This window comes from Rhinopithecus bieti, unplaced genomic scaffold, assembly GCF_001698545.2.
Source record: "Rhinopithecus bieti isolate Rb0 unplaced genomic scaffold, ASM169854v2 scaffold_18077, whole genome shotgun sequence".
Lineage (NCBI taxonomy): Eukaryota > Metazoa > Chordata > Mammalia > Primates > Cercopithecidae > Rhinopithecus > Rhinopithecus bieti.
In genome coordinates this window covers 55,355-69,898 of record NW_016808964.1, presented here as the reverse complement: position 1 = coordinate 69,898, position 14,544 = coordinate 55,355, and the positions used below count along the sequence as shown (strand labels likewise).

The following is a 14,544-nucleotide window of genomic DNA, read 5'->3' as shown; positions in this document are numbered from 1 at the left end:
TTTTTTTTTTTTTTGAGCAGAAAGTGGTAAAAGCATCCTATCAAGCACAAAGAAGGGTGAGGAGAAATACACTGCAATAATGAAATCTCTGTCCTTTGCAGAGTAATTGTTAGTCTCAGTAGAATACCAGAGCTGGAAGGGACTTGAGAGGTCATCTATATGGTTCCAGTCTGTCACTTGACATGTAAAAAAATTGAGACATGCTGGGCACGGTGGCTCACACCTGTAATCCCAGCACTTTGGGAGGCCAAGACAGGTGGATCACCTGAGGTCAGGAGTTCGAGACCAGCCTGGCCAACGTGGTGAAACCCTGTCTCTACGAAAAATACAAAAAATTAGCCAGGTGTGGTGGCAGGTGCCTGTAATCCCAGCTGCTCTGGAGGCTGAGGCAGGAGAATAGCTTGAACCCAGGAGGTGGAGGTTGCAGTGAGCCGAGATTGCACCACTGCACTCCAGCCTGGGGAACAGAGCAAGACCCCGTCTTAAAAAAAAAAAAAAGTGCTGAGACAGGGAAAGGGACCTGTCCAAGATCATTTGGTGAGTTACTGGCAGATTTTCTTCCTATAGCCAATCTGAGTCTTTGCTGTATACCGTGGTACCTCGTAGCTATTGTTTTGGCAGCCTGGTTCACACCTTTCCAAAAATAGGGAGGATGGTTATCCTTCAACGCTTTGGGCAAGATAGCCAGAGTGTTTACAAGGCTGTATTAAAAGGATATCTAGCTTTTTCAGGAGAGGGCATAAAATCTCAGCTTGTTTTAGATATGCTTAAAGGAGCAAGGGAAAATAATTTGCTCTTGTCCAAGTTTAGCTGTTAAGGAGAAGGGGGCCTTCTGGGAGGATATGGGCAGACACCAAACTGAGAAAACCTCATAGGCAAACCCCCATCATGTCCCTCCTTTTCCTCCTGTGAAGCTTCTTGGAAGGCAGGTGCAGCTCACCTACCTTCATGGCAATTGGCATATTTGCTTTCCATACAACATGTGAGGTTCACATTTTTTAACCCATTCTCCCTTCTGCTTCTTATTATTAAAACACTAATATTTCTGACAGCCACCAAAACTAATTAAATGTCTATTTTGGGAGTGGTGCTGTTGAGTCAGAGGGGAAGAACAAGAAGTTGTAGGTAAGTGACTGGGTGACAGCCATAATCCCAAGTTAACACAGCCTGACTTTGGGCATGCTCCTTACATGACCCCAAATACTCTTTTTCAGACATTTACCAACCACTGAGGAAGGCCTTGGAGATAGGCAGGCAGTGCTGGAGGCAGGGAGCACAACATTTGGTGTGGCATGGGGAAATCTGTGAAGAATGAGGCATCAGAAGAGGCAAGGGGAGGGCCTACACTAGGAAAGTCCATTAGGGCAGTGGTTCTCCAAATGTGATTCCCAGACCAGCAACATCGGTATCACTTGGGGATCTGTCTGAAATGCAGGTTCTCAAGCTGCACTTTAGACCTACCTAATCAATTCTCAAGACCTATGTGGCCCAACAACCTGTGTTTTAACAAGCCCTCTGAGGAATTGACCTTTAGGTCATTCACAGGGTGAGTTGGTCCCCCTCCCTGCCATTTGACAGGTACCTTGGGGGACTGGCAAATAGCAAAGCTGTAGAGTAAGGCCAGCTGGAGATTCAAATCTGTTCCACCATCTACTAACTGGGTAACCGTGGACTACTTGATTTATATCACAAGTTATCTTCAGTAAAAATGGAGATGTTAATGCTTACGTTGGAGAATTATAGAGGTTGAAATCACAAAAGAAAGCCCTTTATCCAGTTTCCAGCGTATGTTTTCTACAAGTGTAAGCTTCTCTTGCTTCCTCCTTCCCTTTCTAACTCTTTTACTTTCCTTCTGTCTTTTCCATTTCTTCTTTTGTTCCCACTGAAAGGGTCCACTGGCCACCCTAAGCTCACTGCAAACACACATGCCTTTTTTGGTCACAGAAACCAGGCTTAGATCTCAGATTCCCAGTGCTTCCAGGGTATAGCAATCATATTTCTAGGTTAAAAATCAAGGCACATGACAGCTGATAACAGATGTATCTACTTTGGGGAGCAATTAGATAGAATATTTGATATTAGGATTGTCTTCAGAAATCTGGATACAAAGAAATAATATCCTATTCCGTCTTTAAGCATAATGCAGTACTCTTAACCCTCCCTATCCTCTTATTCATGTCCAAAAGTTTCGTTGATGTGGGAGTGGGAAACACTGTGTGTCCCACTCACTTGTAAGATTGAGCAAGAGCCACCCTATATTTAGTGCTTCCTCTGAAATGTCCTGGGGATTGGGAATTATTGTGTTAGAAGCCACAGTACTGCTGTCCTAAGGCTCAGAACTCTTTGAGTACCTTGCTAGAATGATGCTGCTCCATCTTCTGGCTTTATGATAGGCTTGCAAGATGAAGGATGGTAACAGTTGGATTTTGGCAGGGAGAGGAATATAAACCAGTTTGGGAATAGAGAATATAATCCCTGCTATTGCTACTCCCAAATGACCTTTTCTTGGTTTTCTTTTTATAGCTCTGTACCATTTGATAATGTTGATGAGCTGTTGCTGCTTGAAACTCTTGTCTTGGAGTTTGAGAGATCATACTCCTTTGTATCTTAATGATGTGCTAACAGCTTCATTTAGTTTTGTTTGCGTAGCTCTTTTTCTGTTCCTTACCTCACATTCGATCTTTAAACATAAATCTTGATTTCCCAAGGCTTCTGGACTTCTTAGCACATTTTTCCAGGGCAAACTCTGATTTTCACAATTTCTTCTGGGCCATTGATTCCCAGACCTGTATATATACCCTATTCGCTCTTGAGCTTCCCACCCACCTGCGTGTCCTGCTGGCCCCCCATATTTAATACTTTAAAGAGAAAATTTGTCATCTCTTCTCCTGCAAAGCCAAGCCAAGCCAATATTTCCTTCTAATTTACCCTATGCTTTAGTTGACGTTTGCACCCAAAAATCAACTTTGACCTTTTTCTTTTCCTCAAACTAAATTCAAGGTCCTCCAAACATGACTTCACTTACCTTTTCAGCCATCACTCCCTCCACTCCCCTTTCCCAACCCTACTCTCTGCAAACTCCACTACTCGTTCACCATCACATTTCCCAGTCTTCATCTCTGAGACTTTGCTTAATCTCATTTCTCTGCCTCAAATGCCCCTCCCTTTCCTTCTGTATTTGGCACCATCCTACCCATTCTTTAAGGACTGTCTTCATTGCCACACAAAACCTTTCTAGAACCCAAAACCCGTGTAAATCAACCTCCTTTCTCTGAAGTCTCGTACTAGGCCAGCACATGCCAGGCACTGTATATCCACCATCTCAGTTCACCCTCTCTATAACCCTGCCTGTGAGGCAAACATCATTACCCCCATTTTGCAGATGAAAAAACTGAGACTTAAGGTTGTATAATTAGAAACTCTTGTCTTTGGCTTTTGTGAAATTGTACTCCTAGATATCGTAATTACATGCTGACAATTACGTTTAAGTTTTTCTCTCTGACTCCCCTTCTATTCCTCACCTCCTGTTGTCATTGCTACTTTCTAAAGTAGTAAAGCCCAGAATTGAAGGTAGGTTTGCCTGCCCATAAAACCACCTTTGCATCCTGCTGGAAAGCATTGTTGGTACCTGGAAACCCTTTGTTCTTCAGGTAAGGACTGCAACTGAGTCACAGTGAGCAGATCCCCACACACAGTAGGAGCCCAATGAATGAATGTTGGATGGAAGATGGATGAGCAGAGCAAAGTGCATTTAAAAAAAAAAAAAAATTGTAGCAAGTTAAAAGTTAATTCTGTACACAAATGGAAGATTTAGAACCAATTTCCTGGTTAAGTTTAGTTTACATTTTAGAAACAACTCAGAAGATGAGGGGGGAACATCCCCTTGCTCCTGCTTGTGTTTGTGAGGAGAGAACACAGAAGCCCACAGAGCTGTTAACCCCTTCTGGATTAGCATTCCTCTCACCTCCATGCACATACCTGTCAGCTCTCAGTTCAGTGTTTTATAGCCTACAAAGCAGATGGTAGAGTAGAATTATCTCCATTTTATATGTGAAGAAACTGGGACCCAGAGGTAGAATAGTTTGTAAGTTAAGAGCAGAGTCTCTAGAGCCAGACTGTGCCCGTATTGGAATAATGGCTTCAATAGTTATTGGCTGTGTGAACTGCAAATTATTTAACTTCTTTGAGCTTCAGCTACCTCATCTGTAAGATATGAATAGTAATAGTTTTTCCTTAAAGGGCTGCTGTGAGGCTTAAATGAATTAATGTCTATAACGTGTTTAGAATGGTGCCTGACATATAGTAAGCGCTCTGTATTAGCTAACATCATCATAATTATCATTACACCTTTAGTAGTATAACAAGGTCTTAAATTCAGATTATTTTTTCCACCTGTCTTCCCTCTCTGTGGTGTTATGTTAGAAAAAACCCTGGTCCAGGAGGCTGACCATTTGATGACTGTACTTTTGTTAAACCTCATCGATAAAATGAGGGCATGAAGGTGATGATCTTTAAAATTCTGTCCAATTCTGACAGTCATTGATTCTAAGTAGGCCCTGACAACAGGCTTGCAAGTTGGTTAGTTGTTTTTGTGACCACTAGGTCCTCGATTGGCTTTGTCCAGGGTGTAGCTGAGCCTTGTGACCTGAGGGCCCAGGTATATCAACTGGACTAAATGGGGGACAAAAGTCAGCTCTCTGCTTCTGGGAAAAGTCAAGCATGGAGTTCCTAAAAAGAAGACTGCAAAGTAAAAAATATAGACAGTGGAATCAGCCAGATCTGGGCCTGGGGGACCTCAAAGAGCACCGCAGATAGTGTCCTGAGCAGAAGGTTGGTAATTGATGCTGAGATACTCATTGACCCTTGATAAAAAGCTATGGATATAGCTTTAAACTACAGGTCTTAGTGGTGTTCTGGGTTGGGGCTGTATGTGCTTACTGAGTTCTAACAATGCCCACTTGAGACCCATCTTTTCCAGGAGAGGGGAGACTTCTCTATAAAAATTTACTTTAGTAGGCCAGTGACCAGCTTTTCTTTTTCTTCACTGAAGCCAAAACAAGGAGAAATTGACTTTTAGTACAATTGGAAGAAAGCAAGTTCAACATAAAAATGAATGTCCTCAGCCTCATGGGCACCTATGATTAAAGGTGGCTGTGTAAATCTCCTGTAGGGTTCTTTAAGAATAGGAGCCAACTGGCTTATGATATCATAGATGGAGTTCAGTGTAGGTAATGAATAGACACTGGTAGTACAGTTTGATAATTATAGGAACACACAAAGTTAGAAGACCCAGCTTCATAATGTATTACTTGTTGGCTGAAGGACCAGGTCATATTTCTGAGCCTCAGTTTCCTCATATTTAAAATATAGGTAAATGGCCAGGTGCAGTTGCTCACACCTGTAATCCTAGCACTTTGGGAGGCTGAGGTCGGCAGATCACTTGAGGTCAGGAGTTTGAGACCACCCTGGCCAACATGGAGAAACCCCCATCTCTACTAAAAATACAAAAATTAGCTGGGCATGGTGGTGTGTGCCTGTAGTCCCAGCTACTTGAGAAGCTGAGACACCGGAATCACTTGAACCCAGGAGGTGGAGGTTGCAGTGAGTCAAGATTGCGCCACTGCACTCCAACCTGGGCAACAGAGTGAGATTCCATCTCAAAAACTTAAAATGAATGAATGAATGAATGGTAATAGTGAGGCCCAGTTTATTCCGTAAGGATCAAGTGATGGAGTAGATGTGAAAACACTTTGCAAAGCGTAAAGCATGAGGTATTTGAAAGGTGGTGTTGTGAAAGGTCCTGCTGGAAATTCATTTTTTATCTATCCTGAAGAGCTCTCCCTATGCCTTACCTTCTATGGAAGGCACAAAGACAAATTCTGAGCCATGACAGATGCATCAGGTAGGACCTGAACAAAACATGTTAACTTAAGTCAAAGATCAGCGTGTATGTATGTGTATGCGTGTTCATATATATGTGTTCATATTTGTTGTGCATTTATTTTGAGAACCTAGGGTTATTCTGTGGCTAGCGTGTTGGAGGGCAGATATATGAGAGAGGATATATATTCCATAGACTATTTCGATTGTCTTTAAGTTGTTTTAGTTTTGGTCTTATGGAGCCATTATTGCCTTGAGCAAAGTAGGCTGATGGAAAAGCTGACTTCTAGAGGACTTGTTCAGAAATTCAGTGCTGGGGAGAGAGTGCTTGAGTCTCTTTGCCTGATAGGCCATGTGTTCTCTATTCTGGAATGTGTTACTCCAAATGCTGAGAAGACTGATGGCCCATACAAGCTGGAACAGTTGAGGGAAAAAGAAAAAATAACACAGTGGGCAGGATGGTAGAGAGAGGCAGACTACCTCCCCACCCTCACCCCATCCCTATCACCGTGCTTAGATGAGTTTCATGAATGTGTGTTTGCTCGTACGGCAGTGGAATAGATGTCTGCCTGCTCTTGTGTGGAGCCCAGTCCTGCTAGCCATGAAGTCTGGTGAGCCGGGTTAGGGTCCATTCCATGCACAGGTCCTGCCTTGCTGGGTGATCTCCAGCTCATCTGTTCACTTCCTTGTTCAGTTTTGCCATCCATCAAATGCAGAAGTCATCCCAGACCTCTCCCCCTACTGTGTCTCACAGAATGGTTGTACAAACCACTGAGAGAATCTGTGCTAAAGTTGAGTTTCTTGGGTGCAAGACATCACAGAAAGCCATATTCTTTCCTACCCATGACCTCTCTGGATGGCATCATGTGTGAGTGAGAGGAGGAGGCAGCAGGACTGGGGTCCATTATGCGTGAGGAATGTTATGGTCTCTTACCCCAGGAGGAGGGGCATAGTGGGGTTAAATAATGTACCACCAACTCTCAGTTGGTCAGTTCCAAGGAGGAGGAGGAAAGGGGGAGGAGCACAGGGAATTGAAAGCAAATAAGCTTGATTCTCATTTTAGCCATTGTTTTCAGCCTCTCCACCCATTCCTGACCCAGAGCTGCCTTGAACCACCAAGGAGAGATGGACTGGAGCTTTCTTTGTTCTGCGTAGGAGGAGTTCATGATTAGGGATAAAAAGCATGAGGCATATGTAGTACATATTCATATTCTGGGTCATTCTATGCACTGACTAACAGAGAGTTGACAGTATTGTTTGTCTTGCGGTCCAATGGAACTTGTGTTCCAGTGCCATGCCCCTCACCCCTATCTCTCACCACTTGAGTATATGAGTTTTTCTATAAGTAGTAGAGCTCTGTGGGTGGGGGAAGGGGCAAGCAAGATAGCTGTGTGGACTGAACACATTCTCATTTTGTCTCCTAAGCTGATCACTGGAGATTCCATCGTTAGTGCTGAGGCAGTATGGGATCACGTCACCATGGCCAACCGGGAGTTGGCATTTAAAGCTGGCGACGTCATCAAAGTCTTGGATGCTTCCAACAAGGATTGGTGGTGGGGCCAGATCGACGATGAGGAGGGATGGTTTCCTGCCAGCTTTGTGAGGGTGAGTGTCAGTCTTCACTCTCCTCTCCTATTTCCTTGGCTGCCTGTACCTGGCTTCCCCTTCACCAGCCTGTTTTCCTGTTTATTTCTCTCCTGGTGGCTTTTCTCATATTTTTTTCCTTTTTTTAAATTGTCTCATACAGAGAACCTGGGCTTCCTTTAATCTGTGCCCTTTTAATTTTTAGTCTTTTCCTTTGTCTCTTGTTTAACACCCCCACCCCACCACCTCCCACCTTTGTACAAATCACTTACCTTGTCTGGGTCTTGGTTTCCTCTTTTGGGGTTGGCCTTGGTGGTTTTTGAATACCTTTTTAACCCTATATTGCTGTGAACTTTTGTCTTTCTTATCTTTTTTTCTACTTTCTATTTCTCATCTTTTTTATCCTTTCTTCTCGTAGTTTCTTCCCATCGCCTTCTCTTGCTCCTCTGCTCTTCTCCTCCTCTCCTTCCTGTCTACTTCATTGCCTCTCACACCCCTGTGTATTGTCACTGTGCGTTCAGATGTTAATATAAGAGTGTGAGCTCCCTGCCCCCCAGGGACTGGAGCTTACTGATATCAGATTTTACTTTTTTCAAAAGAATCAAGTGGCTGGGATCTAAATGTGCCGGGGATGGGAAGCAAGTGGCATGTAAGGTCTTGCAAGCCTTCTGCCTCTTTGACATTGTACCATGAAGAATCTGGCCCTTAACAGAGAGGCTCTTGGGAGGAATTTCTCAGCAGCTTTTGCTTTTTCTGGGTTACTCTAAAGGAAGTGATCCCAATGTGCTTATGACCTCAGGGTGCTATGGGGGAAGAACATTGGTTAGGTGTCTCAGCTCTTATTCTTTCTTGGAATTGTGAGCTGGAATCAGTTGTTTGACTATTTTGAGCTCTGATTTTCCTCATCTGCACAATGGTCTTGACAGTTCTTTAATGCCAGGGCATGTCACAGTGAATGAGATAAAACATGCGAAAACTGCTTTGTTGCAAGACAAGTACTGAATCCACATGAGGGTGTGTTATAACCGTCCTTACTACAGCCTATCACATTTTGTTAGTTTCTCCTGTAAAATTAGGCTGAAGTCTTCTAGACTCCAAACAAAAGATCAGAAGGGCTAGCTCTAGGGCTCCTAGAGGTTGAAGGGCCTTAACATTAGAATCATGGCAATGTGATATAAAGAAACGAAGAGGGCATTTGGAGTTAGAAAACTTGAGATACAGTTTTACTACCTTCTGACTCTATAGCTTTTGGTAATATTTTTAACTTCCCTGAGCCCTGATTTCCTCATCTGAAAATAGGGATAACAGACTTTTGTAAGGAATTAGATCATACATGCCAATAAGGTGTCTAGCACAGTGCTAGACAGATATTAGGAACTTAGCTAATGGTAACTTGTTTTTCCATAATTATAATAATCACCACCACCTTCTTAGCTCCAAGAAGGTCCATATATCAAGGCTTCCCTCGAGGTTGATAGAGGCCTCCTTCCTCAAGGCAAAAAATCCAGAAAGCATCGTTACCTGGTTGGGACAGTTTAGATGAGGGCACTGCCTAGAAGCAGAGGAATGGACAAAATTACCTCATTCCCTTCTATCATGAGTATCTTCTGATGAAATATCCAATCTTTTCTTCTCATCTGTCAGAGTCTGCAAATGCCATCTGTGTCCCAGCTCATCTTTGCTGGTTAATGAATCAGTCCCAGGGATAGTCAGAAAAAGCATATCAATAACCACAGACCTTCAGGACTAATGTGAGGCCGTGTATGCATACAGCTAGTATGTCTTGTGCTTACAGACCTCCCTCTTTAAAAGAAGGATTAAACTGTACACAATGATGATGTCACCCAAATCCAAATGCATTTCATTTTCAGGGAAATGTCACTTTTATAATAAATAGTAAATCCAAGGATGGGGGGAAATGATTGAGCAAGCCAGGATTGCTCAGGGAATCAAATGACAGAGCCAGACTTCAGAATATCAATGAGCGCCATTAATGTCCCTAAGTCCGAGGCCAGGAGGAGTGTTCCTACAGGAACACAGCCCCAGCAGCCACTTGGTATAGAGTCTAACCCAGGTGGTTCTCAACCCTGGCTATACAACAGAATCACTTCAGTAACACAAAAAACAACAAGAAGAACCCAGACAAACAAAAACACTAACACCCAGGCTCCAGGCTAGTAAAATAAGATCATATGACTAAATTGGTGACTGACATGGTGTGGTATCTTCATTCCCTACCTGGAAGTCTCATTGCTGACATTTGATCCCTAGGATGGATAATCAAGGTGTTTATTGTGGTTCTGTTCAAGTTAGCCCTACCTGTTGTTACACATTAAAACCCAGCCTGCAGTCTGGGAAACCCAGATTCTTGCCTCAGTTCTATTATTAGAAATGCAACTTGAGCAGCTTCCTATGCATCTTCAAATATCAGTTTTCTTCCTTGTAAAATGGGGACAATTCGGTCTTGTAAAAATGCTTTGTTACCTGTGATATGCTGGATACTTGTAAATACGAATTATGATACCATTTGGCCACTGTACAGGAATTTACCAGGTATATGTGTCTTCAACCTATTCACGTCTGTCTCCTCTGTTGTTCAGAATATCATACTTGTATGTGCGTGTGTGTGTGTGTGTACGCATGCGCTCAGGTTCTTTCCTTTCTGTACTGGGGACATGGCTTCACAAGAGCAATGTAGGAGCTGATATACCTTCCCAATAGTAGGTAAGGTTAAATGAATTAAACTTGCTGAACATCAGTCCTCATATCTAGTTGTTGACATCTTCAGCTGTTTCCCTGCTAGGAGCTAAGGGTAAACTGCTAGGATATGATTGTGTCTCTAAATAGCAAGTCCCATGTCTGTGGTGGGCCTCCTTTTGTCTAATAGGCCCTAACTTCAAGTCATTCAGGCTCTTTTCCTTTGTCACCGTGCATAAAAGGAGCCTTTTTTTTTCTGACTTTGGGCCATGGCCTGAGGAGAGCTTGCTGCCTAATTAAGGGTAGGTTGTGAACAGGACACATTACAACCTGTTACTGATGGGCTCATGTGACAAGGCACGGGTTTGGTCAGAAAGTAAAGAGCTTGCTGAGGTGTTATCAGGAGCTGGATATATACTTTTCTTGTTCTTTCAAATTCTTTATTTCTCTGGTTTCTGGCCTGCTTGGAAGTATGGAAATGAAAGGATGATCTAAGCCAGTAATTACCATCATTTGTTGGTTTTCTACAGACCAAATATGGAAACCCAACTTTTCAAAGGAAAGCCCATTGTTCCAGAGTGTGACCTCGCTTTTATTTGTATTTTGTCTCATTTTGGCCGCAAAAAGAGATACTTGGGAAAAGCTTTTCACCTTTATGAAACCCTAGATTCACTGTAGATTTAGAACTAGAAAGACCCATCTTAGCCAAGAGTGGCCAACTTAGATGCTTACAGGGGCCAATTATGTGAGTGAAGCAAATTGAGACAAGGGGTAAGTGGGCGCCTGCGTCCAATTGGGAAATCCATGCCCCATCTAAAGACAGCAAAAGTGACTTGGATGTTTCCCATCATTAGAGTGGGGTATAGTGGAGAGGAAAGATCTTCTAGTATTTCAAGAAAAGCCAGGAATTGGATTTTTATGTAAAACTCTTTATATTTAAAAAATGTTAACGAGTAATTCATATTTTTAAAGAAGCACAGTGAGAGTCAAACAGAACACATCTGTAGGATAAATTATCTCCCAAGGACCCAGCTTGTTGCCATTAGTCACCCTACCTCCACATTGTATAAATACTGAGGAGACATGGGCCCAGAAAATGGAAATAACTTGCTTTCTCATGTAGGGAACTAGTGGCAAAGCCAGGACTTGAACCCAGGCCTCCTGAATCTTAACACAACTTTACTAGACAGTCTTTGTCTAATAAGTTTAATGTCTTGGCTTCCTTTGGTATGTTTTCTGCCAAATTATTTTTTTCCTGTGAATAGGTCATATGTTCCTGTTTTCTTGTAAATCTCGTAATTTTTTGTTGAAAATTTGGCATTTTGAATATTATAATGTGGTAACTCTAGAAATCAGATTTTCTTCTCTCCCCAGGGTTTGCTACTGTTGATTGTTGAGGGTTGCAGTTGTCCATTTGTTTAGTGACTTTTCCAACTATTTTGCAAGACTGTACTCTTGTTATATATGGTTGCTGAAGTCTCTGTTATTTTATCTCATTGGTCAACCAATAACCTGACATTTCCTTAAACATCTGGAGCCAAGAAGAAAAAACAATACTACTTTCCTGGTTTTTGCAGCTTGATTCTGAGCTGGAGTACTCACTTGAGACTGTGCCAGGTCATCAACTCTTCTGTCTCAGCCTTCTCCTCCTGTTTGTATGTAGATCACACATCCTCCAGAAATACAAGCCTATGGTCCTCTGAGGTTTTTTCTGACCATGCGTCTGGTCCTGGGCATGCGTGTTACAGTGTGACTTCCCTGGTATGCATGGTGGCCTTTATTCCCCAAAGAAACTTCCTTTTCCCAAAGAAACTTCGTTTTTAGCTTCCTCCTTGTGCTATTGCATCTGTTTGCTGTTTGTCCTGTCCACAATCCCTTGTCCCAAGTGGGCATGAGCAGTGTATGTCTTTAAATCTTTCAACAAAGGCAGCCACAGCCTGGAAAGCCTCTCCAGCCAGAGGTCAACCTCTGTGCTAGTCCCTCAGTGCCAAACAGGTCAAAAGGAACAGCTACAATATTGTAAAGAACAAGGTCATTATCTCCTGGCACCAGAAAGCCACACCAGGAATGTGGGCCACTGTCACTTCAGCCACTGGGGAATGGGGGATGGTAAGGGGATAAGCAAAAGTGCTTCAGTGCTCTATTACTGAATTTTTGCTGCCCTTTTCTGCATTACGCAGTTCCCTGTAAGTTGCTGCAAGTTTTGGATTAGATTCTAGAGTTCTAAAACAATGGGTTCTGTCATTCATTGCCAGTTTAAGGTTGTTTCAGTGGAAGAATTGATTCTTTGTGTGCCCTGCTCCACCACTTTTAGTGATGTTATCCCCTTCTGAATCCTAATCCTGTGCTTTCTGGCCTATAGCACAATCAGGAAAGGGCAGGCTTGGGCTGCTAACAAGACTGTTAACACTTGAGGACTCACCTTCCATTCCAGACTAAAGGCAATAGTGTTTTTGCTTTCTTTAGAGGAGTTTCAATATACCAACCCTTGTTTATCCATTCAAGCTTCAAAGTGTTCATAAGTCTCTAGTCTTAAACATTTATATCATTTATGTAGAAGGTCTTGCTTGTGGCCCTGGAGGTAGCACATTATAGGTTGTGAGTTTAGGCTGACATTAGCAGGGAGAGTCTTTCTCCCTGGATTATGGCAATTTCTCTCTCCTGTACTAGAATTTCAAATGGCATTATTAGAACTAATTTGCATTCACATAATCCATCTTAATGGCTTCTCACTATGCACATTTTTTGGATTACATCATCTAGTACATCATTTGGCTAATTGGAGGTTTTTTATTTTTTTCTTTTAATATGGAGACCTCTTCAGCTCAGAGAGATCCTTAAATGTAGCTGTTGCATCACCCAGATGATTCCTCCAAATTAGGTAGCACAGGTCACCCTCACAGAAATCCCATGTTGAAAGCAACCTTGAGAGTCATATAGCCTATCCCTCAGCCTCCAGGCAGGACCAGAGCTAAAATTACCCTGGGTTTTTGAGAACCTGGCCAACATCTGTAAACCAAGCTTGACTTACTGTGTTATTTCCAGCTACTAGCCCTTATGCTGTAGTGTGAGCCAATTTCTTGAAATATGTTGCTTTTTGCAATAGGAAGATGGTATTTAAGAGTTGGCACCAGTAGGAGACATTCTGAATTGTTTTATTGGCTTTGGGGCTTTCCAAGGCCCTATTTTTGACCCATAGCACAGATTTGTAACCTGGTTGGCTGCCTGAGTTGAGGCTATGATCTTGGGCCTGGCACCTGTTTCACTCTGTGTAATCAACCCCCCGGGTTCATTTGGGGATCAGCTTAGGCCTTCCTAGCATCATGTGTATACTGCCTTGGTAGTGTGATGACTTGAGAGGAGGACCATGACTGAGTACCTGGAGATGAGGTCTGTTTCTGTGGCTCTTTGTAAAGTACAAAATTTTTGGAAAATCATCATACTTGTATATATCTTTTTTCTTTTTTCATCAGTATATTTATCATTATGAGTAAAAGTGAAACCGCTTATCTTTATACGGCTCTAGTGCTATTAATATCTTCTCACCAGTATTTGCTGAGTCCTGAACAAAAGTGACTGTCTAGCGCTTAGCAACAGCCACCTCCTGGAGTGGTCTCGACAAGTGCTAAGGGTATCTGGCATCTTGAGAGGTCTGTTGTCCTCTATATTAGAGGGTCACTAGGGAAACAGTACTCAGAAGAGGGTGGGTATCTTTTTTTTAGTTTTCAGAAGTGAAAACTGACAGATAGCTCCCTACCTCTTCAGGCCACCAGTTATACCTCGGGACAGATCTGAAATAGTCTGTCCTTATGTTGAGCTAGAATCTGTCTTTCTGGAGCTTCTACTCATGGGAAGAGTGTAAATGTCCAAGAGAACTGGCTCTGGAGATAATCTTTCTGGATTAGAATCAGAGTCTTTCCATTTATTAGCAAAGTGGCCATTATGTGCTTCAGTGATCTCATCATTAAATTGAGGATATAACAGCACCTACCTCATTAAGTTGTCGGGAGAACTAAACAAAATACAGGAAGAGCACTGACAATGGGGTCTGACACATAGGAAACACTCAATAATAATACTGGTAATACTTGCAGCAAACTCTTAATGTAAATGGTAGAAATAATGTCCTCATTTCTCCCTGCTCCTCTCTCAAACCCTCTGGGAATATACTGACTCTCCACTCTGTCTGCAGCCCGTCAGAGATCTGAAACCTAAGACCAGGTCAGCCAAGCCTCTCCTGTCCTCCAGGCTTCTGAGCTTTCATCTTTTAAACATTATTTGGATGAATCAGCTTCTTGTTGCTGCTATGTGTGAGTGGCTAGACTGGGGTCATCTGGGCATGCAAGGCCCACTCCATTCAGCCACTTATATGAGTACATGGGC

The 14,544-nt window shown here is 42.7% G+C and overlaps 1 protein-coding gene across 1 annotated transcript in view; it reads left to right on the top strand.

Moving 5' to 3' along the window:
- The window catches only part of LOC108539429 (rho guanine nucleotide exchange factor 9), a gene marked incomplete at its 3' end in the record, with an annotated part of 129,461 nt that overhangs the window by 61,965 nt on the left and 52,952 nt on the right, over window positions 1–14,544 (top strand). The window contains exon 2 of the mRNA XM_017888125.1: window positions 7,306–7,485. Within this exon, the coding sequence (XP_017743614.1) occupies window positions 7,306–7,485 (180 nt within the window). The remainder of the gene's footprint in view (window positions 1–7,305; window positions 7,486–14,544) is intronic.